The sequence below is a fragment of the Bos mutus genome, chromosome 4, assembly GCF_027580195.1.
Source record: "Bos mutus isolate GX-2022 chromosome 4, NWIPB_WYAK_1.1, whole genome shotgun sequence".
Lineage (NCBI taxonomy): Eukaryota > Metazoa > Chordata > Mammalia > Artiodactyla > Bovidae > Bos > Bos mutus.
This window is the reverse complement of record NC_091620.1, coordinates 54807113-54834901: the sequence shown is the minus strand read 5'-3', so window position 1 is coordinate 54834901 and position 27789 is coordinate 54807113. Positions and strand designations below refer to the sequence as shown.

General features: G+C 45.1%; 1 protein-coding gene across 4 annotated transcripts in view; it reads left to right on the top strand.

Moving 5' to 3' along the window:
- The window catches only part of PDE1C (phosphodiesterase 1C), a 539682-nt gene that overhangs the window by 63824 nt on the left and 448069 nt on the right, over positions 1–27789 (top strand). For all 4 annotated transcript variants that reach the window (XM_005889124.3, XM_070369504.1, XM_070369502.1 and 1 more), the window contains exon 2: positions 20165–20215. In XM_005889124.3, the coding sequence (XP_005889186.2) occupies positions 20165–20215 (51 nt within the window). The remainder of the gene's footprint in view (positions 1–20164; positions 20216–27789) is intronic.

The window sequence follows — 27789 nt, the reverse complement described above, 5'->3', positions numbered from 1 at the left end:
GAAAGGAAAGGAAGTGGGTACAGTAAGAACATACGATGAGGGGACCTCATAGTCTGAGTGAGGTACAAAGGGTGGGCTTCCCTGAGGATATTCCCTCCACTGTGCTCCCAGCACTTTGTACTGAGGACCTCCTTGGTGCTTCTTCAACTGGGCTATTATTATTTTCACCATTTTTTCCTCCAGCCCCCACCCCCCACCCCCCGACCCCTGACCAAATACTGAGCTCCTCAAGAGCAAAAAATCTCACCTTACTGCAGTTCCCTTTTCCAAGCCCCGCCCAGAGCTGAGCACCCACTAGGGGCTCAGCAAACGTGAGCTGAGTGACTGTATGATCCGTTGCCAGGGGAGACCTCCTTTCCTCAGGAGGTGTGTGTGTTTGGGGAGAGGTAGAAGGCAAATATGGAGGCAGTAGGATCTAATTACAGAGAAGGCGATGGCACCCCACCCCAGTAATCTTGCCTAGAAACTCCCATGGACAGAGGAGCCTGGTAGGCTGCAGTCCATAGGGTCACTAAGGGTCAGACATGACTGAGCGACTTCACTTTCATTTTTCACTTTCATGCATTGGAGAAGGAAATGGCAATCCACTCCAGTGTTCTTGCCTGGAGAATCCCAGGGACAGGGGAGTCTGGTGAGCTGCTGTCTATGGGGTCACACAGAGTTGGACACAACTGAAGCGACTTAGCAGCAGCAGCAGCAGCCCCCACGGGGTTGGCGGGGTGGGGGGGCGGTGGCGGCGGGTATGAGTTTGATCCCTGGTTGGGGAGCTAAGATCCTGCATGTCTCACAACCAAAAAACCAGAATATAAACAGAGGCAATATTGTAATAGATTCGACGAAGACTTTAAAAATGGTCCATATCAAAAAATAAAAACAACAACAACAACAACAAAACCAAAGGATGAAACAGAGTGAGTTTTCCACCCTCCTGTGTAAGTACTAATTCTTCATGGCCTCTGCCCATGTGTGGCTGCTTTTTGTAGCAGCATTAAAGGAGCCCCCAGAGAGGAGTTCTGATTGGATGTTGTGATTTGGAAAGATTCGAACTAGTTAAGTGTCGTGATGTATTGGGCTTCCTTAGCTTTGACGTATCCACGAGTGGAAGCTGGCTATTTTGGCAGCAGTGAGAATGCTAATCTGAATCACAGTAGCTCCTGTTTAGTGTGGGCTTATTTTGTGCTGGGCCCTGCAATGTGCCTTCTCGCCACTCCATCATGTCCCGCCTCAGAGCCTTTGCACTAGCTGCCCCCTCAGCCTGCCATGCTTTTCTCTGGATATCCCCACTTCAGGTGGGTGTCTGCTCAGAGGTCCTCATCAGAGCTCCACTTGATCACCTCATCTGAAATTGCATCGCAGTCCACTTCATCTTCCTACCTGAGTGCATTTCTCTTTATTGTACAAATCATATCTGCTACTAGGTTATCTTAAATGCAAACTCTGGCATTTTAGTCCAGTTGGGCTTCTGTAACCAAAAGATCATAAACTGAGTGGCTTCAACCATAAGTGTTTGTTTCTCACAGTTGTGGAGGCTGGAAAGTCCAAGATCAAAACACCATCAGGCCCAGTTCTTAGTGAGGGCCCAATTCCTTGCTGGTAGACAGCTATGTTTTTATAAGGACTAATCCCATTATGGGGGCTCTACCCTCATGACCCAATTGCCTCCCAAAGCCCTCACCTCCAAATATCATCACATTAGGGCTTCAGCATATCAATTTGGGATAGACTCAAATGTAGCACCTGGGGATAAATAAAGAGGTCACAGTGTTTGTCTAGGGTTGTAAAAGATTTGTGTTAGTTGAGATATAAAATTTCAGTGTGACCACAAATTATGCTGATGTCTTCTTCACTTCATAGGTTACAGTGTTTACTTATAAGGTTGCTCATCGAGCCCTTTCTTGAAACAACAGTGTGAAGAAGGAAGGACAGGTTTTCTGTTATTTAAAAGCCATTTTCTTGGAGAACCAGCTCAGACTCAGAGAGGCTGAATAAGGGAGTCAGGGCCAGGCAGAGAGAGACTGGAATTCAGACCAGGCCCTGGAAGTCTAAATGCAGAGCTCTGTTGCTGCCCTTTGTTGTGAGTGATAAGCTACAGTGGACATCAGAGTCTGCAAGCACATGAAAGTCGCTGTCCTCGTACAGCTTTGCTCACACACAGTTGCCCAAAGTGAGTAGAAAAAACTGTCTCCATTGACTGCACGTCCCTGGCCTTTCAGACGCGGTTCATGTCTGTCGGGCTCTGTGCAAGGGCCAGCTGACAGGATGTTGGAAGCTCCAAGGCAGTGTTTTTTCAAATCTCATTCTGAGCTTCAATTCAATTTCCTCAGACAGCGCTGTTCTCCCCAGTCAAGGATACACACCCCTACCACTGCAACCTCACTCTGTATGGGAGTACCCTGGACTTTTCTGTCACAGCACTCATCACAGTCCTTAGCAATCAGACTCCAAGCTCATTAGCAGAAGAAGCTGTGAGAGAGAAAATGAAAGATGCTGTGGTCCTCCAGGTAGTCAGGAGATGCCCCAGGGGATGCGACCATGGTTGTGCTTGGAAGAAAAAGATGCGCTTATGTGAAAACTACAAAGGGAAACAAAGAGAAGAAAGCATCAGGAATGTCCCCTGAAGATTTGCAATGTGCATTCCAGAAGCGCCGAGGCCGCCTCACCTCCCCTTAACATGATTTAGTTGGAATGTGTCCTCTTAGTGGGGAGGCTGTACAAATTGAACAAATCCAACCAGGAACCGCCAGATGGGGACTGGCACTCTTTGAGAAATGGATAATGCTTCCTGTCTTTCTGGTTCATCCATAGATTATGGTATATTTTAATAGTTTTTTCTTAAATGATACTTAAAATTGAAAGAAAATAACCTACAGCCCAGATTATTTGCCCAGTGCCCAGGTCCCAAAAATGGTTTAAAGTCAACCCAAAACATCTAAACAGCTTGTCCTTCTCTGCCTCCTCCCTGAAGGGACCCTACATATGTTGTCTACAAGAGACCCACCTCAAAACAGGGGACACATACAGTGGTCCTCCCCAGATTTTTTTGTGTCAGAAAGCAAAAAGAGTCAGTTTTCTAACATAAGATTAAAGGTGCTGAGCACATAGTTTTGTCCATCTCTCAGTTTCTCCCCTTGTTAATGGTAAAATCAAATAAAAAAAAATAAATAAAGTGCTAAAAAATGCTGTAAGTGGAAAAAAAAAAAAAGATTTGCAATGTGCATTCCAGAAAAGGACCACATGATTTGAATGTGTCCTCTTAGTTTTTTGACTTCCTAAGATCCCAGATGCATCTGACTCCAGAATTTTAATAGTTTTTTTTAAATGATAAAGACACCAGTTCACCCATTTGCCTCCTGCAGGTGGGGTCCTCCCACATTTTTTGTGAGCAGACAATGGTTGAGATCTTGTTAATGGTAAAACGAAAGGACCACAGTGAGGTTTTGACTTCCTAAGATCCCAGAGCATCTGACTCCAGTCATGTCTGCAGCAGACATGCTATGTACATGCTAAGCAGCGAGGATAGAGAGGGAATTAAGACAGTGTTCCTACTTTCATAGAACACACGTTATTGGAAAAATAAACCCAAAGGAAATAATACGAATACCATCGTCTGGCTTTTATTGGGCATCTCATCTCATGATGAGATGGTGCTGGGTAGCTCACCCATTTTAGCATGGGCTTCCCAGGTGGTGCTAGTGGTGAAGAACCTGCCTGCCAGTGCAGGTTACATGTAGTACACATGGTTTGATCCTTGGGTTGGGAAGATCCCCTGGAGGAGGGCATGGCAACCCACTCCAGTATTCTTACTTGGAGAAGCAGTGATTTTGGAGCCCCAAAAAAGAAAGTCTGACAGTCTTTCTGCTGTTTCCCCATCTATTTGCCATGAAGTGATGGGACTGGATGCCATGATTTTAGTTTTCTGAATGTTGAGTTTCCAACACCACAATCAATTCTTCGGCACCAGCTTTTTCATCCATACATGACCACTGGAAAACCTGGCCTTGATTAGACTCCTCTTTCATTTTCATCAAGAGGCTTTTTAGTTCATAGCTGCAATCACCATTTGCTTTCTGCCAAAAGAAAGGGTGCTGTTTCATCTGCATCTCTGAGCCATGATTTTATTGATATTTTCCCTGCAATCTTGATTTTCATCAGCTTTTTAGTGCTTCTTTTGCCAGTGTCATCCCAGAGTTTCTCAATCTTGATGTACTCTGCATGTAAGTTAAATAAGTATATAAATGTATATACAATATTTATATTGTATATAAATAACAATATACAGCTTTGATGGGGAAGGACATGAAAGTCAAGAGAAGAGTGTGAATAAAGGCATCAATAGGCAAGTGCCCAGAGTGGACCCCGTGGGTAGAGGGCTCAGGATGGCTGGTAGGCAAGGATGTGGAAGGATGGCTGCGGCCTCAGCAGTCAGGCATGGACTCTCTCCTGGAGATCAGGCTGTGGGGAGACCACAGATTATATTTAGAAAATGGGACAAGACGGAGGATTGAAAGCTCAGATGACTTCGGGATGCAGGCAGGTACATAAACAAGATAATGAAAAGCAACAGTCACTCAGTCGTGTCCGACTCTGTGACTCCATGGGTGGTAGCCTGCAAGACTGTCCGTGGAATTCTCCAGGCAAGAATACTGGAGTGGGTTGCCATTCCCTTCTCCAGGGATCTTCCTGACCTAGGGATCAAACCTGGGCCTCTCGCATTGCAGGCAGATTTTTTTTCTACTGTCTGAGCCACCAGGAAAACCCTGATTATCCTTGATATGATTTGTTTCCAGTATCAGTTCAGTTCAGTTGCTCAGTCGTGTCCAACTCTTTGCGACCCCATGGACTATAGCACACTAGGCTTCCCTGTTCATCACCAGCTCCTGGAGCTTGCTCAAATTCATGTCCCATCGAGTTGGTAATGCCATCCAACTGTCTCATCCTCTGTCATATGGTCATTTAAATCTAAAGCCTCCTCTATACTGGAAACCATCTCAGATGACAGAGGATGAGATGGTTTCCAGTATAGAGGAGCCTTTAGATTTAAATGACCATATCCTGATGTTAACTACATAAGTCCATCCCATAATTGTGGGAGATTTCATCCTTAGTTGAAATTTTGTTTGTTGCTCTGATTGAACTTGAATAATAGAGGAAAATGTATATTTATGGACACAGAGCAGGAATTAATAACTGGTTGGGTGAGGGGCATCTCATCTAGTAATATCAATAGTGGTCTGAACATGACTATAATTTTTCTTTTAAGATACATTTCCTAAGTGAAAGTTGCTCAGTCGTGTCTGACTCTTTTTGACCCCATGGGCTATATATAGTCCATGGAATTCTCCAGGTCAGAATACTGGAGCAGGTAGCCGTTCCCTTCTCTAGGGGATCTCCCTGACCCAGGAATTGGACTGGGGTCTCCTGCATTGCACATGGATTCTTTACCAGCTGAACCACTAACCAATTAGAGCCTTGGAATGGAGAAATCCACCAAGGTAACCCAGAAGTGCTAGACAGGTAATTGGCCACAAACTCAACAATTGGATTGATTTTTAAAACTAGCATAAGATCATGTCTGTGATAGAAAAACATTTGATTCATATGCAAAGGTCCAAGAAGTCAAGAAAACATTATAAAGGATCATACGAATCAGGTGGAGGATCATGGGTGAGTTGTCTACTTCAAATGTCATCTTTTTTATCCTCCCGTGGGTTTAGTTTTCCCTCTGAGCATTGTTTGAGTAATTTTGAGGTCAGCAGTCCTCTCTATAGGCCAGTAGGTTGGTTCATATTTGTTGAGGGGGACCTTGTGCAGGGATTGTTGAAGGGTTCTTCTGCGTTCTGGGGTACAGAGAATAAGATTGCTGGGAGCTGCTTTCAGAAAGTTTGTATCCTCTTGTTTTAGGTTTTGTGATGGAGAGATGTGTTCATTCCAGATAGTCCTGAGAGGTACTTGAGATGAGAGGGTGGTGATCAGGGAAGGCCTCTAGGACACGCCATTTGGGTTGAGACCTGGAAAATGAGGAGGCTGCTGTGAAGGAGATGAGATTTATAGAGAAAGACCTTGGAACTAGACCGCCTAGTTATGAATCCAGCTCTACTGTTTACCAGCGCTATGGTGTGGGCAGGTCACCTGACCTCTCTGTGCCTCAGTTACCCCATCTGTAAAGTGGGGTAACCATAGCCCAACCTCCCAAGGTGGTTCAGAGGATTGACTGAGTTAGCACTCATATGTGCTTAGACTGGCACCTGGAAGGCCCGTGAAGGGGTCTGCAGGGGTTGCTGCTACTGTTAATAAGAAACCTTATTACCTTCCAAACAGGAAAAGGAAGTGAAAAGGCTTGGGAATGTGTTCAGTGAGTTTGAGAGAGAGAAAGGTGGCCAGGGTAGCAAGAGCTGTCGGCCAGCAGATGGGAGGAGATGAGGTCAGATCAGGGAGGGTTTGTAGGCAGCGATTTGCACACAGTGAGAAGCATTGAGGGTTCTAAGCGGGGAGGCAGTATGGTCTATGGGTTGGCTGCCAGGCGGAGCAGGAGACCCTGGGAATGTGTTAGGGTCATCCAGGTGAGGGTCTCTGGATGCTCAGACCACAGTTTTAGGAGAGGAGCTATGAGTTAGGGTGTATTTTGGAGGTAAGGATTTGTTGATGGAAGGGCAATGGGAAGGAAGGAGACCATTTCTGCCCTGGAGGGAGGAAGGTAGTGGGGAGTGGCGCCATTGACTGAGAGTGGGAGAGAGCAGATTTTGGGAAGGAACATTTTGCTTTGCCATGCTGGGTTTGAAAGTCCTAGCGCATACCCATGTCTCAGGTAGGCAGCTGGAGGGAAGCGGACCTGAGGTGAGCAGTAGCAATTCATGTCACTGTGGTGAACTGCTCCCAAGGGAATTCAGATCATTTACTTTTAAACACTGCTTGCCAAGCAGAATACATTTGCCTCCAATCTGTGGCCCCCAGTGGTTCCTAAACTTGCATTCATTTTAGAAAGTAAATATAAATTGCTAGATTAAGAGTAAACCTTTAACTGGTTGCTAGCAAAGCTCTTAGGTGTCACGGAGGAGGAGGGTCCCTGGCTACTTGGCCTTTGTCCATCCAGGGGCCTCTGTGACTTCACTGCCAGTCCTGGCTTCCTCCACTCATTTACCAGCCCCTCACTTAGCAGCCTATGTGCTGGCCCTGTTCTGGGCTGGAGGGAAATTGTATGAAATGTGGGCTCTGCTGTGAGAAGCTCATTCTAGCGGGCATCCGAGTTCCTTGCCCAAAGGAATGGTATCTTGTGCTAGCTTTTTACTTCTGGTTATCTTTCTTTTTTTTTTTTTACATTTAAGATTATGTATTTATTTACTTATTATTGAAGTGTAATTGACTTACAGCATTGTGTTAGTTTCAGATGTACTGCAAAGTGATTCAGTTATATATATGTTTATATAAAATATATATTTCAGAGTCTTTTCTCTTATAGGTTATTACAAATTGTTGAGTGTAGTTTCCTGTGCTCTATAGTATGTTCTTGTGTGCTAGTTTTATTTATTGGAGGCATTTGATCTGTTCAGCCTGCAGGCAGCTGGTAATGATGCAGTGATTTATGGTGCTGGACATATCAGCGATGGCACTGCATGTCCAAGCCACGTATTGGGTGTGTGTGTGTCTGTGTGTGTGTGTGTCTGTGTGTGTGCACCTGTGCACTCTGAGGTGCTTAGGGAGTAGCTCTGGTAGTCGTGGCTGCGTGGTTGACCTGTGCCCCAAGTCTGAGGACCTCCTTGTTTGTCTGAGCCTTTGTGCCCTGCTGGTGGCTTGGCTAGGGCAGACAGTGATCTTCTAGGTCATCTGTCCTATTTAATACCTGTGGAGAATCTGAAATACATATTTTATATATACATATATATAACTGAATCACTTTGCAGTACATCTGAAACTAACACAATGCTGTAAGTCAACTACACTTCAATAATAAGTAAATAAATACATAATCTTAAATGTAAAAAAAAAAGATAACCAGAAGAAAAAAAACTAGCACAAGACATCATTCCTTTGGGCAAGGAACTCAGATGCCCGCTAGTTCTATTTAATACTTTCTAGGTCATCTGTTCTATTTAATACCTGTGGTCCAAGCAGAGAGAAACTCACCCTCTCTGCTTGGACCCTACTTCTCGCATGCACACCCTCTCGGTCTCTGTCCTCAAGTGGGTTTCAGAGTCATACTGGTAGCTGTTCTTTTTAACAGCATGACTGGAAGAAACCAAGGGGACTGGACACTGAGTTCAACAGTGTGCACTTTTAAACCACACAGGGTCTTTCCAGTGAGCTCTCAGAAAGTGTGCTTAGCTGTTCCTTTTTAGGAGGGTTATGTTCTTTAACAGCTCGCTGCTCAGAGTGTGGCTTCTAGACCAGCCCACTGGCACCACCTGAGAACCTGTTTGCAATGCAGAATCCCGGGCCCCACCCCAAACCGACCGAAACAGAAGCTGCAGTTTCACAAGATCCACCAAGGGTTTTTGTGCACGGGGAAGTCTGAGAAACACTGCTTCAGATTGCAGCCTGCTGTAAAATTCAGCCTCTTTGCATGGCTCCTGAATGTACAATGAGAAGTTTCCCAGGTGCCCTGTGTGTCTCCTGAGAGCCAAGCGAGAGGAGAACCTTGTCTGAGAAGGTGGAGATCGGGCTTCGCCTGGAGATCACTGTGGAATGCATGTTCACCAGTGGGTTGCCGAGGCTGTCTTTTCTTTTGTCAATGATTTAAGTGACTTTACTTTTGGGGGTCAAGGCCTTGGGATATTTTTGTCAAATGAGGGGGGAATGGGGCTTGTCCATCAGGAGAAAAGAGGGCTCACGGGGCCGAGGCCATGATCGTTGTCATCAAATGTTGGAAAACCCTGAGAAGGAATAGAAATCAGGCCTGTTCTTATGAGGGCAGAAGGAAGACCTTCAGAATGATTCCACCATCATGAAAAAGCTTAACATTCAGAAAACTAAGATCATGGCATCTGGTCCCATCACTTCATGGCAAATAGATGGGGAAACAGTGGAAAGACTGTCAGACTTTATTTTTTTGGGCTCCAAAATCACTGCAGATGGTGATTGCAGCCATGGAATTAAAAGATGCTTACTCCTTGGAGGGAAAGTTATGACCAACCTAGATAGCATATTCAAAAGCAGAGACATTACTTTGCCAACAAAGTCTGTCTAGTCAAGGCTATGATTTTTTCCAGTGGTCGTGTATGGATGTGAGAGTTGGACTGTGACGAAGGCTGAGCCCCGAAGAATTGATGCTTTTGAACTGTGTGTGGTGTTGGAGAAGACTCTTGAGAGTCCCTTGGACTGCAAGGAGATCCAACCAGTCCATTCTAAAGGAGATCAGTCCTGGGTGTTTTTTGGAAGGAATGATGCTAAAGCTGAAACTCCAGTACTTTGGCCACCTCATGCGAAGAGTTGACTCATTGGAAAAGACTCTGATGCTGGGAGGGACTGGGGACAGGAGGAAAAGGATATGACAGAGGATGAGGTGGCTGGATGGCATCACCGATTCGATGGACAAGGGTTTGGGTGAACTCCAGGAGTTGATGATGGACAGGGAGGCCTGGCGTGCTGCAATTCATGGGATCACAAAGAGTTGGACACGACTGAGCGACTGGACTGAACTGGAGGTTGCAGAACTAATTAGAGGTGAAGGGGCCTATCTCCAGGGGCTGAGCTCCCATTCCTAGGCACAGTCCAGGCATGAGCTGGACAGGCCCTGTTTGGGACATGACAGGGAGTCTCAGCAGGATGTGTGGAGTGGGACCAGTTTCAGTCGTGTGAACTGTTGAAAAAAAAGAGCTCACAGAACGAGGTTCAGTTTCAGCTTATCAGACCTGATTGGGGCCAGTTACTAACTTTCCTAAGCCTCAGTTTCCTTATCTGAAAATAGGAATCATAATACTTACCTCATGAGATGGTGTGAACGTTTAATAAAAATTATGAGTCCAAAAAAAGGTATTGGTGTAAAGTTCTTGCCAGCCTGGCATGAAATAGGGCTTAATACACTGTAGTGTTTTCCTTCTTCTCTGTATTCATCTCCTTTTCCTTATTTGAATTGAGCTTAATTAGTTAAGAGTTTGAACAGCTGGCTTGATGTTGGATTTCAATCTTGTTCACTATTGATCTCCTTAACTGCTTGTCGTTGTTCTGGGCCTGGTTTGCTCAATTAGGGGGCATTTTAATGAGGCCAGAATAGTAGGGGGGCCCTGTGTGGGTACTGCTTTGGTCACTCAGGTGTCACCCCTGTTGTGTGCCTGAGGTCTGTGGTGGTCACCAGGGCATCATCCAGGAGGGCCAAGCAGAGCCCACAGGCTGTCACTGTCAGGAAGCAATCTGGCCCACTTTGGGTGGAGGGCTTTGGAGTGACTGCTGACCCTGGACCTGTATACCTGGCACCTGAATATGCAGACATATCTGCTCTTGGATAAATTCACATGTCTATCTGCAGATGCAACATGTTTGTAGAGGAGAATGGGAGAGAAGGCCGAGTTGCAGTGAGAGGCATTTTATAATTTATCAAGATAGGAAAGAGCATCTTTCTCTACTTTTTACTACTGCCTCCCTCAATAAAAAGCATTTCTTGCTTGAGAAAGGGAGAGATTTGGGATATAGTTGGTCAGTCTCAGTCTGCCCCCTGGTCCTAGAATGCACAATATTTCTTCCCTCTCCTATCATCCTTTCCACCTCCCTGGCTCTCACCTGTCCCAGGTCTCCTAGAAGCCTCTGTACTCCTTATTCCAGGCCACCCCAGCCTCTCCCTTCTGTAAACAAGGACTCTTCATTTGACATTCAGCAGAGTTTAGGTCAGGCTTCCTAGGTGGTGCTAGTGGTAAAGAATCCACCTGCCAATGCAGGAGACTTGGGAGACTTGGGCTGGATCCCTGCATTGGAAGATCCCCTGGAGGAAGAAATGGCAACCCGCTCCAATATTCTTGCCTGGAGAATCCCATGAACAGAGGAGCCTGGAGGGCTACAGTCCATAGGGTTGCAAAGAGTTGGACACAACTGAGTGACTGAGCACAGAGTTTAGATCATGTTGTATATTAATATTATGTTTTCCCAGCTTGACCTCAGGTTTCCTGAGGTCAGGACCTGGTAGCTTGGCCAGGTGGTTTTTGCAGAAATACCAATACCATGATACATTCATATTGCAATGACTCTAATAATCTGTGTCAGGAAGCTCAGTGCCAGGCTTCTGGTCTCAGGGGACTACTCAAGGACTAGTTGTATTTATCATTGAGTCCAGCAAGACATGTGGAGGCAGGGAGTGGCAGGGAGGACTCTGGGAGTGCTCAGTGGAGGTTAGTAGATTGTTTGAGTAACTGGAAGCCATGTAAAGTTAGTCTGAAACCTGGCAACTTGGAAAGAGAGGCCAGGAAAGGGAGCCAGGACGTGATTGAAAAGAAAAATTTCACCTCTATTAATATCCTAGTTTGTTCCATAAAGGATGGGTGTACAGAGCAAAATAGAAATGAAATATAATTTGTAGAATGACATTGAATATAGATACATAAGTGTACAAAATCAGCACTAGGGAAGAAAGAAATATATTACGTGAGCCTTTTCATATGACCCGAATTCCTTCAAATTAATTTTTGAAAAAGTAGAGACAGTCTGTTTCCCAAGATATCTTCTCAGTGGGCAAGGGCTTCCTTGATTCTCTCTGTGTGTGTGTTTCCTCACACTCTGGGCTGAGTGAGCTAGTGAGCCAATTTGACCTCTGGCCCACAAGCCTTGCCTTCTGCAAGGATTTGCCCGTTACTCCAGGAGAGAAGGGTCTGTAAGGTACACCATCTCTGCCACTCACATCATCAACCCTGATGAGTCATCACTACAAATTGGTTTTATTTTCTTTTGTGTTAGAGCTTGATTCAGAGTCCATTTGACAGCCAAATTGGCCCAAAAGGTATAATGAGGCAGTGCCAAGCATTTCTGAATAAAGAAGTGGAGAAGGGAGCAGGCTGAGGGGGGTGGTGATACCTTTTTTGTCACTAGGGCACATGTCCAGCTGGATTGCAGAGCTTGGTTCTGTTTACAGAACTGGAGAACAGAGAGCCTTCCTCTGCGGCGCTTCTGACCTGAGGCTAAGTGGAGGCAAGACGAGGAGTTCTCCTGCCAGGTCTGGGTTTCTTGGCAAAAGGCTCATCAAACAGTACTGATACTCGGATGTTAAAAGTGTGATGGGCAGCACATGAGTTAAGAGCACTGGCTCTGGAATAATGTATTGGATTCCATTTCCAGGTCTGCTGTAGTTGTTTCATCACAAGGAATTTTCTCAAGTTCTCAAAGACTCCAGTTTCTGCATCTGGAAAATAGGGAAATCACGTGATGGCCTCACAGAGTTGCCATGAGGATAAAATTAGGTGATGAAAGAGTAGCGCTTAGTGTGTTCCTTAGTTATACAGCAGCTCTCATTTTAAGCAAATTGGACAATATATTTTATAGAAGTATTTAATTCAGTGATCTTTTTGAATTATCCACTTTTTGGCTAATTCTTTTATGGCCTATCCAACCTGGCAAAGAGCCCCTGGAGAAGGAAATGGCATACCACTCCATTTTTCTTGCTGGGAAAATCCCGTGGACAGAGGGACAAGTGGGCTGCATCAAGAATTGGACGCGACTGAGGGACTGAGCACGCAGAACCTGGCAGAGATTTCCCTGCACACTCATCCTTCCTGCCCCCTTCAGTCTCCTGTCCCGCCCACGACAGGCTTGGTAATGTGTTACAGACATATCTGGCTACACTCAGACTCAGCATCAGAAGTCTTTCTAACACTGTACTCTGCTCAGCCGTTGCCAATCAGAGTTGTATATGTTTTTATTTAAAATGTATCCTGGGGTTGGCAAGCATCAATATCCATCAAACCCAAGGAGGGCAAAGGAAATGAAAGCCTTTACTTTTACTTCTGACAAATGACTCCGAGGGAGCTAAAGAGGTGGAGTACATTCCCTTCTCCAAGAATGCTGGAATTGGAGGTGGAAGAATTGGATGACATTTCCAGTTCTGATGTCTGGACTTAAGTCTGATCTTGGACAAACCACTCGATCTCTTGGAATGTCAGTTTCTTCTCTTGAAGAGAATCAAGTCTTGCCTCCTAGGAGCTGTTTTTATGAGCTGTACTGTTTTCATGCTAAGATGAATTTGGTTCTTATTTCTAGTCCCCTGTTACTGTTTTCTAAGTAGGAAAGTTTTGATCAGGTTATGGAGACACTGGCTAGCTGGCGTTCTTGCATGAATGTGGCAATGAAACTCTTCTTTTTATAACTAGGTTCTTCCTCTTCTGGATCCTGCTATTGTGAGTTCTGGCCCCGGGACTGCCCATCTCACAAAAGGGCCCCTCTCTACTGACAGTCTCCTGGTCTTGTGCCAGGGATGAGATCCCAGGCAGGTGACATCCCCCTTCCCTGTAGGCTGCTGCATGGCTCTCCCTGGGGCATGAGGTACAGGGTCAGACTTTGGCCTGACTTTTCTCTAGGGGTAGCCCTCTCTGGAGCACAGATCTTATCTGCTTACATTTCTTGGAAGGCAGAGAGGCTAAAGGGAAAGGCCCTGGGCTTCTGAGCCAGGCATACCTTGGTTTGGAATTCGGACACACAAATTTGTGGTCTTGGAAAAGTTTCCTGACCTTTCTGAGTTCCTGCGTCCTGTCTATCAAATGGGAATGACAGTCTTACTCAGTGTGTAAGGGACCATGACAGGCTGTTCAGGGCTTTATCTGTGATTTAGTCAATGCTTGGTAAGTATTCCTGAAGGACAGATACTTATAGAACACTTAAATGTTTGGTAGATGTTCGTGTCCTTCTGGTCTGCTTCCAATTCTTGGCCTCTAGTGCAGTCTGCATGGTAGGAGGCTGATCATTGACTCAATAAATATTGTGTGTCAGGCATTTAGGCACTAGAGATATGGTAGTTCTTGTTTTTGTTTTTGTTTTCATTGGCAGAGGATCTGTGCTTGTGTGGGGAATTACAATGTGGTGGGAGGAAAATGCAGTAAACCCAGTGAATAGAGAACAGAGCATGTAAGAAGGTGAGAAGTGCTTCCAGGAGGGGTTGTGTGGGGAAAGGGGATGAAGCAGAGAAGGAAGGGAAGTTGGGAGCTGTGATCTTAATAAGGTGGTCGTGGAATACCTTAATTAGAAGATGACAGCTAAAGAAGAGAGTTAGTGACCTTGGACCAAGTCTCTTTCTCCCCAGTGTTCCATCCAGTTTTCCTTGCTTAGGTCTTTACAAGTAGAAGGCAAGGTAAGATGAAGCCAAGCATCTGTAAGTAATTCCAAGCTGTACCTTCTGCAGAAACTAGGAGGGGGCCTGGAACCTCATTCTAACACTCTCTTCTCTGAAGTCTCTTATGCATGGTTTTCTAGCCTGAAGACTTCCCAAAGGACCTCACCTGGAGAGGATTCCTGATGAGCCCCAGAGCTCATGGCTGAGCAGCAGCCAGTCAGCATGTTGGGTGGATTTCCTTGCAGGAAGCAAGGCTCTTCTGTGGAGCTGCTCTCTCATTGTGTGTTTGCCCTGGCACCCAGCACCCCAGCTGCATTTATGCTCTGGGTGCCAGGTGCCAGGTTTTCAAAACAAGAATGGCCGTGTTTTGGGTGCTCGTTTTGGTTACAAAGCAGTGCACACCTGCCCATGCACCACCGTGCCTGTTTGGACCACCCTCCCTGCCCACCTCCCCCGCATTCTGATGGCCTGAAATGTTAGTGGCTCAGCTGGGATTGGGCTGCTCATTGCTCTGAAATATCTTTCTCACGGTGCTGTCTCACCTGCCCCTCTCACCCTCAAAGCTGGTCTCCTTGGAGAATCCTTACTTTAAGATTTGTTTCTGGCCAGTTTTCTAGTTGGGGGTGGGGGTGCAGAAACATAAAGCAAACATACCGGGGACACACTTCATTTGGAATGCTGCTTCTCAAACATTAAATAGCTTTTGAGGCAGTTAAGTTCTTGAACCTTGTCTTCCCTTGCAAGACTCTAGTTGAGTGGGTTTGGGATGGGACACAGCATCTGTTTCGTAGCACCACCTCCACCATCATCACTGTCATCAAGTCAGTTCCCTAGCTGAATACACCTGGATAAACCCCGATTGAGAGGCATGGTTTACCTCCCTAACTTGCTTATGTGTCAAAGTTGAGTGAAATCAACTGTGGTCATCCTCCCAGGGTCCAGCCTGGTGCTGAGCTCCCGGGGGCACTCAGTGCACATCTATTGGAGGTTAGGGGCGACATGAGGTGTATCCTTTTATAAAGAACCCTTCACAGTGTGACGAGTTGCCTACTAATTGATCTCCATAGCTATGTTTGCAGTCTTAACTGTTGAATTTTTTTTTTAAAGCAGAGGCATGTCTCTTTCAGGATTATTATGACAAAACAATAGCATTCTGCAAAGACGAACTGAATAGGGGTAATTATTTTTGAAGGAAGCTGAGCCACACCTCCCTCCAGGAATGTTGTTTTGATAAAGGTGTCTGAAGTTACACCATTTATTAGTGCTTCTCAGCCTCAGCTACTCATTGGAATCATCTGGGAACTGGGAAAGTATGGAGGCTTGGGTCCCACCCACTGAGGCCCACCCTCTGATCCCACCCACTGAATCTGGGCATCAGGGTTTTTAAAAAGTTCTCTAGTGATTCTGACATGCGACCAGAGCTGCAAACCACTGACTTAGAAAGTGTGGAGCCCCCTGGAGGGGGTGGGAGGGTGATTCATTTCTTGAGTCTTACAGGGAGTCCCATGGGACTCCAAAGATGGAAAGTCCCCTGATTTGTGATCCAAGACTGCTCTGACATGTATCTGAAATACATTTCATATACATACATATATAATATATACAAATATATGTAAATATACATACATATATAATGACCCAAATCATATATAGTAGTTAATTGTTTTATACCCCTTTAATAAAAACATATTTTTCTGATTGTAAGTATGGCGTGTGCTTATCCAACTGTTGGGTTTAAGTAGCAAAGCATAAAAACGGCTGATAATCTCCCCAAACGCCAGCACATGGAAGAAATAACTGTTAATATACCTGGTACACCTCCTTTCTGTTTCTCTGTGGCTGAATATACACGCAGCCTAGACATACAATTCGACATCAGTGGCATTAATGATACATACTGGTCTGTGTGTTATACCCAGCATGACTTTTGGTAAATCTACATAAGAACTTCCCTTAAATCTCATAATCGTTTTTATGAGCTCTTGCCAAATTCAAACTTTAATTGCATCTGATAAATGGAACATCTACTTCATTATTGAAGCTTGCTGGATTTTTTTTGAAATAGAAAGCAAACAACAGTGTAGAAAGGCCCCCTTGTGTGTCTAAGCTGGCCAGCATTGTGCTGGAGGGCTGTTGAATGTCTTGGATCGGTTTGTGGGCTGGAAACAGAGGGGCTTAGCAAGCTTGGCCACAACCACTCATTGTTGTGTTGGTCTTGGTTGAGTCTTAGTTTCATTTTAAAAAAAAATTTGTTTTTAATTGGAGGATAATTACTTTGCAATACTCTGATAGTTTCTGCCATACATCAGCATGAATCAGTCATAGGTATACATATGTCCCCGCCCTCTTAAACCTCTCCCCACCTCCCTTCCCACCCCACCCCTCTAGGTTGTCACAGAGCATCAGCTTTGGGTTCCAAAATTTCATACAGCAAATTTCCACTGGTTATCTATGTTACATATGGTAATGTATATATTTCAGTGCTACTACTCAAATCACCCCATGTTTGCCCTCCCCCACTGTGTCCTAAAGTTTGTTCTCTATGGCTGCATATCCATTGCTGCCCTGTAGATTTTTAAGCCCTTTAAGAGGTCCTGTTTTCACTTGCCTTCTGGACTCATGTCGAGTATAGAAAGCCCAAATGCCAGTCAGCAAAAAGGTGCCTCCCAAACATGCAGGAGCTGGACCTGCCCATAGGAGGCATCTCAGGGGCAATCCATGGCTGGCCAGTAAGTCTGGACAGTTTTCAGTTCCTGAGAGAAGCCGATAACCTGCATTTATGTTTGAAACCTCTTGATTTTTAAATGCAGACAATAAATTGTTTAAAAATTAAATACGTTGTAGGGGCCAAGCAAAACACATCTGGGGCTTTTTATAGCCCTCTGGCACTGAGGGCTCCATCTACTGAGCCATGCGTGGCACTTGGTATCAATTTCAGTTATCAATGAACTACTTCATTCAGTTCTAAAAACATTGACTGAACGCAGTATTCTGCATGCCAGTCACTGAACGATTGGAAACACAAAGATGAAAAGTGATCATCCTTGTCTTCACTAAAGTAATTTATAGTTTAGAGCAGTTCTCAAAATATGGTCCCCAGAAGAGTGTTCTCCATATCACCTGGAAACTTGTTAGAAATGCAAATTCTTGGGCCCTATTCCAGGTCAGCTGTGTCAGAATCTGCATTTTAACCAACCCTGCTATCTGTTTCAACAGACCTTCCTGGTGGTTCTAGTGTCTGCTGAAGTGTGAGAACCACTGGCCTGGGAGGGTAGTGAGGCAGGGGCAGAGGTCTATGGAAGGCAGAAGCTGTGCTGGAGTCAGGGGAACTTTTCAGAAATGAATGGCTCTGGGACTTCCCTGGCAGTCCAGTGGTTTAAGACTTTGCCTTCCAATGCAGGGAGTCAGGATGTAAGTTCAATCCCTGGTCAGCAGCTAAGATTCCATATGCCTCTGGGCTGAAAAGCCAAAAACACAAAACAATATTGTAACAAATTAAATACAGACTTTAACATGAAGAAATGAATGGCTCCGGTTGAATCTTAAAAGATGAACAGGAGGGAAGCAGTGGGGAGGGCTGTCTGGGAGGAGGGGCAAAGGAGCTGTAGCAAAGAGGACAGAGAGTGTTTGAGATTTGTCCACGTATAGCCTGTGGCTGGGTTCTGAAGGCAGTACTGGGAGGTACAGTGAGCTGAGAATAGGAGGGGCCAGCTGTTCAGTACTTGGCCAGGTAGACCTGGTTGTATCTTGCAGGTGTTGGGGCATCATAGAGACCTTGTGGTATTGGGTCTGCATTTAAGAAAGTAATGCTGGGAGCAGGGTTCAGATTTCTTCTGGGTGAAGACAACTCTCCTGGCATGTCACTGGCCTAGATCTTATTTCCTGCCTCTCCTAGCGTGACTTGGATCTGGGTCAGCAATTCCCACTCTTGGATAGGGTGGCAGGGAGGGGAGGAAAAGCCTGGGGGTGAGGATGCAGCCAGCGATGCCTGTGAAATTGTGATGGTGTGTGCCTACTCCGTCTCTGTCCCTCGGGGAAGACATGTGCTCTCTAAGCTGAATGTTGTAATGGTGGCCGGTGTTCTCAATGATGGCAGTGGTCTTCATGATCCTACTTTAAAAGTGGCCCATCACTTTCTGCAGCAAATATGTTGGAGTATAACCTTGCTCTCTTTCTTTAGAGATCTATAGTGTCCAAAGAGGAAGTGATTTGAACTCAAGCTGGGGAAACTCATGTCTATAGCTAACTAGGTCTTACTACTTTCTCTTGCCCTCCCTTTCTTTCTGTCTCCGTTTGTCTCTCTATTTCTTTTCAAAATGCTAGAGTGTGAGATAGTGGAAGCAGGATGCAATGTCACCTCCCCCTGCTGGTCATTTTGTACAATGTCTTGTTTATAATATATACAGAGTGGAGACAATGGTCCATGGAAATGACAGAAATATAAAGTAGCTGAAATCGAATCCATTAATTTAATAAATTATGGTAAATTAAAAAAAATTTCACCTTTTTGAAAGGGTGAAAGGAATTTTTTGACTCCTTCCATTCTTTGCAAAATGATGTAATACATTTGTGAAGTAGCTATTTCTTGCATCCTGCACTGCAAATTCTCATAGATGAGAATGATTTTAATGATTACATTAGCAATTTCCTTTATTCTGCCTATGTATTGGATGTTCTTTCCTAAACATATTGAACAAGTTTTTTCCATTTGATTGCTTTGGGTGTTCATTCAAGTTGATCATACATACTTACAAAACACCCAGGGTTATAGTCTTTATGGGCATTGAAAGTGATATTTAAAGTGAATGAAACTTGTGTTTCAGTTTAACCTTTTTTTATTTGTGACGATGGTGTTCATCAGTATGTGTCCATGCTAAGTTGCTTCAGTCATGTCCAACTCTTTGTGATCCTATGTACTATAGCCTGCCAGGCTCCTCTGTCCATGGGATAAAGATTGCCATGCCTTCCTCCAAGGGATCTTCCTGACCCAGGGATTGAACCTGTGTCTCCTGCATTTCCTGCATTGGCAGGTGAATTCTTTACCACTAGTACCACCTGGGAAGCTTGTTCATCAGTATGCTGCGCTAAGTCGCTTCAGTCGTGTCTGACTCTGTGTGACCCCATAGATGGCAGCCCGCCAGGCTCCCCCGTCCCTGGGATTCTCCAAGCAAGAACACTGGAATGGGTTGCCATTTCCTTCTCCAATGCGTCAAAGTGAAAAGTGAAAGGGAAGCTGCTCAGTCCTGTCGGACTCTTAGCGACCCCAGGCTAAGAGCTCTGCAGCTTACCAGGCTCTGCCGTCCATGGGATTTTCCAGGCAAGAGTACTGGAGTGGGGTGCCATTGCCTTCTCTGGTTCATCAGTATAGGGGATAGTAAAGCTTCTAGAGAAGCTTTCTGAACAATTTTCTCGATCCTCTTATTTGTTAGCTTCTAAATTTAAATATCCTTCTTAACAAAAACCAACCTTACTGTTTTTTTTCTGAAATCCTTGCCTTAATTTGCCCCATGGATCAGAAAAATCAGACTGATGTCAGGTAGTTGGGGTGCATTTGTGTGTTGAAGGACATCCCACTGAGAGGCAGCCTGAAGCAGAAGGATGTGCACTGGCTTGGAAGCCAGGCGTGCACACCTCTTACTCTGCCTGCAGGCCAGTTAACTCCCCTAAGCCCAGTAAACTAGGTACTGTTTAGGTTGCCAGCTTAATTCACTGTTTTAATCAAAATGATGAAGACATTTGGCTTCATTTAGGCAGTGAGAGCGGCACTGGAAATATAGAGAGGGAGTGAAGTTGCTTTTATCCTCTTACAATGACTTTCAAACACAGCTTAATAGTGAATCATCCTGAGGATTAGCTGTAGGTTGGCATTTTCTGTAGACACACATGCCTTGTACTTAACTGCATCTTCTGTTTTTTTTTTTTTTCCAGTTGCAAATGAAGCCGGAGATAAGACTGCCAGGCCACTTGCCCGCTTCTCCCGTGAGTAAATCTTGCTTCATTCCTCTCCTGGGCTCCTTCAGTGGCTTTTTGCCTGTGTGGTTCACCCTGCCAGGTGTCAGGGAAACACTGCCCATAAAAGAGTAATATAGGAGGTATATTCAGTGGGCTGATACTCCACTTGAGCCCTATCACCAGTGAGTTATTCATTGCTATTGCCTTTTCAATCTTTGGAATTGCGGCTTATCAAATTGTGCTCTAGGCCTTTGCTATGCTAAGTGTGGTCCTGGGAGCAGCAGAACTGACATCATCTGATGACTTTTTCAGAAATACAGGGTCCAAGGCTCCCCTAGACCTCCTGAATCAGAACCTATATTTCAGCAAATCCCCAGATTCCTATGCACGTTTGAATTTGAGAAGCACTGCACTGGAGGATCCCCTGAGTGTCCTGCCGTGGGGTGAGACTCATTTCTGAAGAATGAGTACAGAAGAGTCTGTGAAGTGCTTGTAGCTGTCCAGGTCCATAGAAGTGTAGAAGCATCATCACCTCCCAATGTGGACTCAAGGCCTTGCTCTACTGGCTTTGCCTCAGTTCATTGACATTTTGAAACTCAGATGCAATCCATGACTGCTTCTCCTTTGGCACTGGAATATTTGTAAGGGCCTGGGAGCTCCCCATGAATTTCACTTGACTCCTGTCTCCAGCTCTTGATCCCAATGGATGAGCAAGAGTCAAAAGCCTCATGGTGTTTTCTGTGCCAGAGTGATCAGCAAATTACACAGCAAGCTAATGCATTCCCTTGGATGAAAACCCAGATTCCTTGGAGTGGAAATACCAAGGGAGATTGAGTAGGGTTGAGGGGAGATGCTCCCCAAATGGGTGGAGCATCCAGTGGAGAAATAGCAGAACTGTGAATCAGAATAGATGGATTTTTGTTCCAGCACTATCACTGCTTGCTGGCTTTCACTTAAAGTAATTTAACTGATACTTCCTGTGCCTTAGCTTTCCCATCTGAAAAATAGGAAATTCATACCTACCTTCTCTCCTTTATAAAAAAGTTGCCATCTTTTGAAATGATGCTTTGAGAGGGGTTACACAGATTCTGAGTTACAGCATTGTTCACAAAGGTTGACCCAGTCTTGAGTGTGGATTCTACCATAGTAAGTCTTAAAACCTAAAGGTGCAAAAGTATCGTTTCTCTTTTGTTAAGACTTCTTCTAAACTCTGCCTTCTAGCTCTTTTGTGGCAGGGGGTGGGGAGCTTCAAAAATTTGGGATTGATTCCTAAAAATGATTTTTATAGAACTGTAATAATATATGGTAATGAAAGAGCATTAAGTGCTCACATTTTAGAAACTGTGTAATAAAAGTTGCTTCTCACAGGCCCTGTTTTTCACTGCTCTCCTACTTGGAATCATTATTTCCAAAGTAAGTATGTCATCCCACAGCTCAGTGAGGGTGATGAATATGCTTTTAGTCCCTTTATTTCTGCATCTCCTGAGCAGTAGTCGGCAAATGAATAAGCTGGAGCAGTAATGTGACCACGCAGTGCAGGCTGCATCCCTCGGGAGTTCCTGCTCTTCTGATGCTCCTCACGAGGTTAGAAAGGGGATGGAGCCCTTTAACCATGAGGCCAGAATGAAACCTGCAGCAGTTGGGCCTTTCACAGAGAGAAGAGGGTTCCTCCTTTTGTAAATGGCTTCCACATTTTCTAAATTGTGACACTGGGTTGGAGGGATGGTGTGTCACTTGAAAGCTTATTTGTAAGGAGCTGAGTGAAGAGATGAGGAAAAATACTATCGATACAGGAAAAAAGTAGATAGTGGCAAATCAGTTAAGTTGGGCTAATTCTGAAAAGAAAAAAAAATCTCCTGACAGTCCTATGTCCTGGGAAAAAGTCAGATAGCACGTTATCTACTAAATCTTTCTGTAGAAAGTCCTAGAGGAGAAAAAAATAGGTGACTTTTAGGAAGGAAAAAAAAATCCTCAATGTAGCATTGTCTGATTGTCATTCACCTCACTTCACCACATTGAAAATGGCCTCTTTTGAAGTGTTCAGTTTGGGAAGACTGGAAGGGTTTGAATAGTAGACTTTCCTTTTGAGACTAGAAGGTGAAGCACAGTAGCGTTCTCTAATGTTCACACCTCACAGGACACATGAAAGCCCTGCCAGTGCCCACGGCCCAGCACAGAATTAGGAGAAAGAACACAGGCAGGTAGGCTTGTGAAAACTGGACCCTGTTCAGCAGAAAATACCTGCAGAGGGGAGAAGAGGCTGGCACACTGGCTTCCTTAGTAGTCCCAAGGTTTTCATTCCCTTTGGGGTTCTTACATTCAGATCCCTGATGCCTCTGCAACATGTTCGTTTCTTTGTAGATTTTGCCCCTGTTGAATCTATATACTTTTCTTGGTTTCCCCTTATTGTAATGGAGATGAATTCTGATGATTATAGTAAGGAATCCTAAAGGAGAACTGGAGGTAAACAGAGTATAGACTCATGAAGACATCTGGCTTTTCCAAGGGCTGGCTTCCTATCCTACCTTGGCCATCTCATTTACCAGTCTTGCAGGCTCTCTCTAGTCCAGTTATGAACCAGGATCACTTCCACAGTATAGCCCAGTGCTTGGGTTTCTTCTCTGTGTGACTGATACCACCACCCAGAACACCATGCTTTCCTCAAAGAAGTTGATTCCAAAACCCATGGGTTAAGCTTACTTCCTATAAGACTTAGACTGGAGACACTTGCTGTGCCATGAGGTGGTGGGGTGCCAGGAGGTGAGTCCTCCGAAACTCTGGATCCTGTCAGTCCCTTTGCCATCCCTGTCCTCATCATTTTAGGCTTAGCAGTGGCTTTGGATTAACCTGACCATAATCAGAGCATCTGTCTAACAACAATGGGTACAGTGAGCAACAAGGAAGTCATCCCCCTGGGGGTAGGGGGAAAGGAGCAGGAAGGAGTGGGGAGTGGGATTCAAAGGAAGTAGGGAATATCATCTTCCCCTCAGAAACCTGCAGAAAGATGAGGGTGTCCAGGAAAATGAGGAGTTGAGAGTGACCCTGACTTTCAGGCACTGCTTGAACCCAAAGTACATTGGCTATGAGTCAACAGATGGTTTAGAATGGCTCTCACCACGAGGCTAGCTATCCTGGGGCTGGAGCCCCTGTGTGTGGGGACCACCCCTCTCTCTGCAATGGTTGGGGTGAGTACTGCACTTGAAGCTCTCTGACAGGCAGGGCTAACATTAGCCACGCAGTGTCTCCATTGTTACAAATGAGAACAACGAGGCTGGGAGGAAAGATAGAGAATTGCTCACCGCTAGAATTCTAGGTCTTCCAATTCCAAATCTTGGCTATTCCCAGTGCACATTACTTCCTCCTTGGTCTAAGGGGTTAGAGTTTGCTGGTTCTGGGACTTGGGGGCTCTTCCAGCTCAATGGTGGAGGTGCTAAAGCTTTACCACAGGGCAGGCTTCAGAGATCCATGTGGCTGTGACCTCGACTACAATTGGTTTCATCTGGGGTGGGAAGACTTTTCCTCCACCATCCCCTTCCCCCAGCTTACTTGTATCAGGAATCACCTAAAATAAGGGAAAAACCTGATATACAAATCCCCTTGGGAGTGGAAACACAGAGGGTTCATTCTTACTGTGAGGAAAACGATTGATTGATAGCAGATTTAGGCATTGTTTTCCCCAGATACCTGAAAGTGTTTCCTCAGTGTGTAAAGAAAGGGAGGGGACAAAGGGATTGCTTCATTTAATTGCTCACTTGGTCATTCATTTAGTTACTCATTCAAATAGTTACTGAACATCATCATGGGCCTGGCCCTGTACTATATGCTAAGGACACAAATTCTGATGAAAGCAAGATCTCTGCCATTAAAGAGCTAATCAGGGAATTGGAGAAGTAAGGGGCTCCAATGGAGTGTGTGGAGGGAAATCCTGGAGGTTGGTACAGAAGCTATGGGAGCCTGATGCTGGAGACCTCATCTGACTGGGGGTGTGGGTGGATTCAGGGGAGCCCTCCTGGAGGAGGCAGGCAATCCTTGAGGCTTGGGGAGTGCATGGGGGTTAACAGGTAAGGAAGGTAACTTCCAGTCCTTCAAAAAAAAAAAAAAAAAAACAAACACAATACCACTTTTCAAGGAGTAAAGGCCATGTGTAGTGTTCAGACATGGCCACAGTGTGGCAGGAAAAGCCCAGATTTTGGTGTCCATGTCTCCTGCAGGAACAGAGGCCAGTGCAGTGGACAGAGCACTTTTTGGTGACGGAGCATGTGGCATTGGAAGAGACTGTGAGGAGGGAGGGGTTGGCCCCAGAGCTTGTGTAGCTGAGCAGCTCCATTCTGGAGTTTTGATTACTTCCCTAGCTGAGGGAGAATCATTTCTCCCCTGAGATTAGCAATGGTTGAAAAGAAAATAGTGGTGTCCAACTCAATAAGAAAATGGAGCCTAATTAGTAATGCCTACAAATGTGGCCTCTCTTGCTTTGGGAGGTAATCATCCAGATAGTGTTGAAAATAGATTATTCTACAAAGGAACTGGAGTAGTTTCTGTGGATGGATGATAAAGCAAAGAGAAGTCGCCTGGTATTTTTGTACTGGGTGTTTGATTGGGTGAATGGTCCCCTTTCCTGGGCAGAGATGGGCATGGGCAGACAGGGGTGTACAGCTAAGCTGGGTGCTGGATAAGCCTAGTGCTTATTACATGATGATGTCCATTGTGGAGCCCAGGGCAAATTCAGATAATGTCCCATAAAGTGCTTGAGTCTATTTAGAGATCATTTATAAATTGATGGTCATGGTGAGGAGGGTTTGTTGCAGGCATTGGGAGCTTGAGTTGACAGTGGATGGGTTACACAACCAGGATGATGAGAGCAAGGATAGGATAAAATGGGTGGGAGAAAGGCCTGAGAACTGTCACAAGTGGTTGTGAGCTGTGGCTGTTGGCTGGGCATTCAGTGTTGTCAGCAGTGTGTTCTGTGGATGGTCTACAGCCATAAAAAGGGCCCAGGACAGTGTAGGAAGAGGATGTGATTTCCTGGCTTGTCTTAAACAACTGTAACTGTTTCCAAAATGTTCAGATCCCATGTGGAGCGCTAGGTCCCACCTCAACAGTGTTCACAGACTGAACATCTTCATTTCTCAGTTGCTCCCACAGAAAGTTATCTTCAGCAATGGCAGCTTTAGAGGGTAAGAGGGCAGCAATCCAGCTCAGTGGTCTTCAAAGTGGGGTCTCAGGGAACTTGTTAAAAATATGAGTATTTGAACCCCTCACCAGATCTGCCGAATCAGAAACTTTTTGGGGTGGGTCTCAGCAGTCTGTGTTTTAACAAACTCTAGTCGTGATTCTGATGCACACCAAAATTGAGAACCACTGCTGTAGTTGGAAGGACTGTGTTGTGGTGGAGGTGGCAGAGGCAGAAGCCAGCATGCAGAGCAGTACAATGGTTCTATTTAGTTTCTGTATTATAGAACAATACAATTTATAGTTTTCAATTGCCCCAAAAGGAGAAGGGGGCGGCAGAGGATGAGATGGCTAGATAGCATCAGTGACTCCATGGGCATGAATTTGAGTAAGCCAAGAGATAGTGAAGGACCAGGAGGCCTGGCGTGCTGCAGTCCTTGGGATCCCAGAGTCGGACACGACTTAGCGACTGAACAACAGCAACAACAACAATATGTAATTACATACAGACATAAGACAGAACAGATGTTAATTGTTCTTGTCAAAGGATAGTATATTGTTATTTAATTTTTATTGGTGGAGTTTGTGGGGACTGATGGAGATTATGGAAAGACGATCTAAAAGTCCCCCTAATCCACCTCTGCGACTGGCACTGCTCTGCATCACCTCTTGAATCTAATCTTCTCTTTTCTAAGGTCATCTCCCACCTGGCTCTGGCCTTTCCTCTTCCACAACAAGGTCGTTGGAAGAACTGCTAGGCTGGCCCTTAGCTTCTTTCTTGTAGCTTCAAATCACCCTCCACACTGTGACCTGTACCGTTATGGTCTAGTTTTGGTCATGACGTATTTGTGCTTCAGAACTGCAGAGGGGGACAGGTGCTTCCCTGGTGGTCTGTGGTTGAGAATCTGCCTGCCAGTGTTGGGGACAAGGGTTCAGTCCTTGCTCTGGGAAGATCCCACATGCTGAGGGGCAACTAGGCCCTGTGCATCGCAACTGCTGAGTCCACATGCTGCACCTACTGGGCCTGTGCTCTGCAACAGGAGAAGCTGCTGCCATAAGCCCATGAATCCCAGCGAAGAGTAGTTCCTGTTCACTGCAACTAGAGAAAGCCTGCTCCCAGCAATGATGACCTCACACAGCCAAAAAAGAAAAAGAATGAAAAAGATCAAAACAAAACACAAAGATGGTAACGATAACCCTGTATGCGAGACAGCAAAAGAGACACAGATGTATAGAACAGTCTTTTGGACTCTGTGGGAGAGGGAGAGGGTGGAATGATTAGGGAGAATGGCATTGAAACATGTATAATATCATATATGAAACGAATCACCAGTCCAGGTTCAGTGCATGATACTGGATGCTTGGGGCTGGTGCACTGGGATGACCCAGAGGGATGGTACAGGGAGGGAGGTGGGAGGGGGTTCGGGATGGGGAACACGTGTATACCTGTGGCAGATTCAAGTTGATATATGGCAAGACCGATACAATATTGTAAAGTAATTAACCTCCAATTAAAATAAATAAATTTATATATATAAAAATAAAATTTCAGGCATGATCAAAAAAAAAAAAAGAAAAATAAAAAAACAAAACAAAACACAGGAAGTTATTCCCTCACTAGTGTTCATCCAAGATTTCTCTGTCTGACCACAAGGGTCCCACTGCTCTGACTTGCCCTCTTTCTCCATCCCTTTCATCAAATATAGTCATTATCAGCCAAGTAAATGTGCTTGATTCAGTAAACAGATATATCAACCCATTATCTTAGATATGAAAAATTTCAGGTTAGACTAGAACTTGCAAATGATCCAGTCCAAAGTTCACCATCTCCCATAAAACTCATCCTCTTTATCACATCCCTGTTAAAGGGGTCATGAACACTCCAAAGGAATCCATCCTGTGATGGAAAACTCCCTTTGCCTTGGCAGAGTCCCTTCATGTCTACCTGAAACCATCACAACATTGTTAATTGGCTACACCCCAGTACAAAGTACATGTTAAAAGAAAGATAACTTACCTTGTCTTAGAAAAGGTTGATATTATGGTCAAAATGAGGGACTGGACTGTTACGTGTTTGCGGGAATTGAAACTCACTCTGCTTTTCTTGTTTTGAATGTGTTTGATCAAGTCTTTGAATATGTCTACTATATCACTTGATCCCCAGTATGTTAGCCATTGGTCCACCAGTGAATGGTCGATGGTACTGCAAGTAGCTGTCTAGGAGCTTGTGGACGATATGTAACACAGGTGTTAGCTGGAGGTTCTTGATCTTTTGAGGTCTAGGTGAAGTGTTAGTCGCTTAGTCATGTCTGACTCTTTGCAGCCCCATGGACTGTTGCCTGCCAGGCTCCTCTGCTCATGGAATTCTCCAGGCAAAAATACTGGAGTGGGTAGCTATTCCCTTCTCCATGGGATCTTCCCTTCTTAGGTAT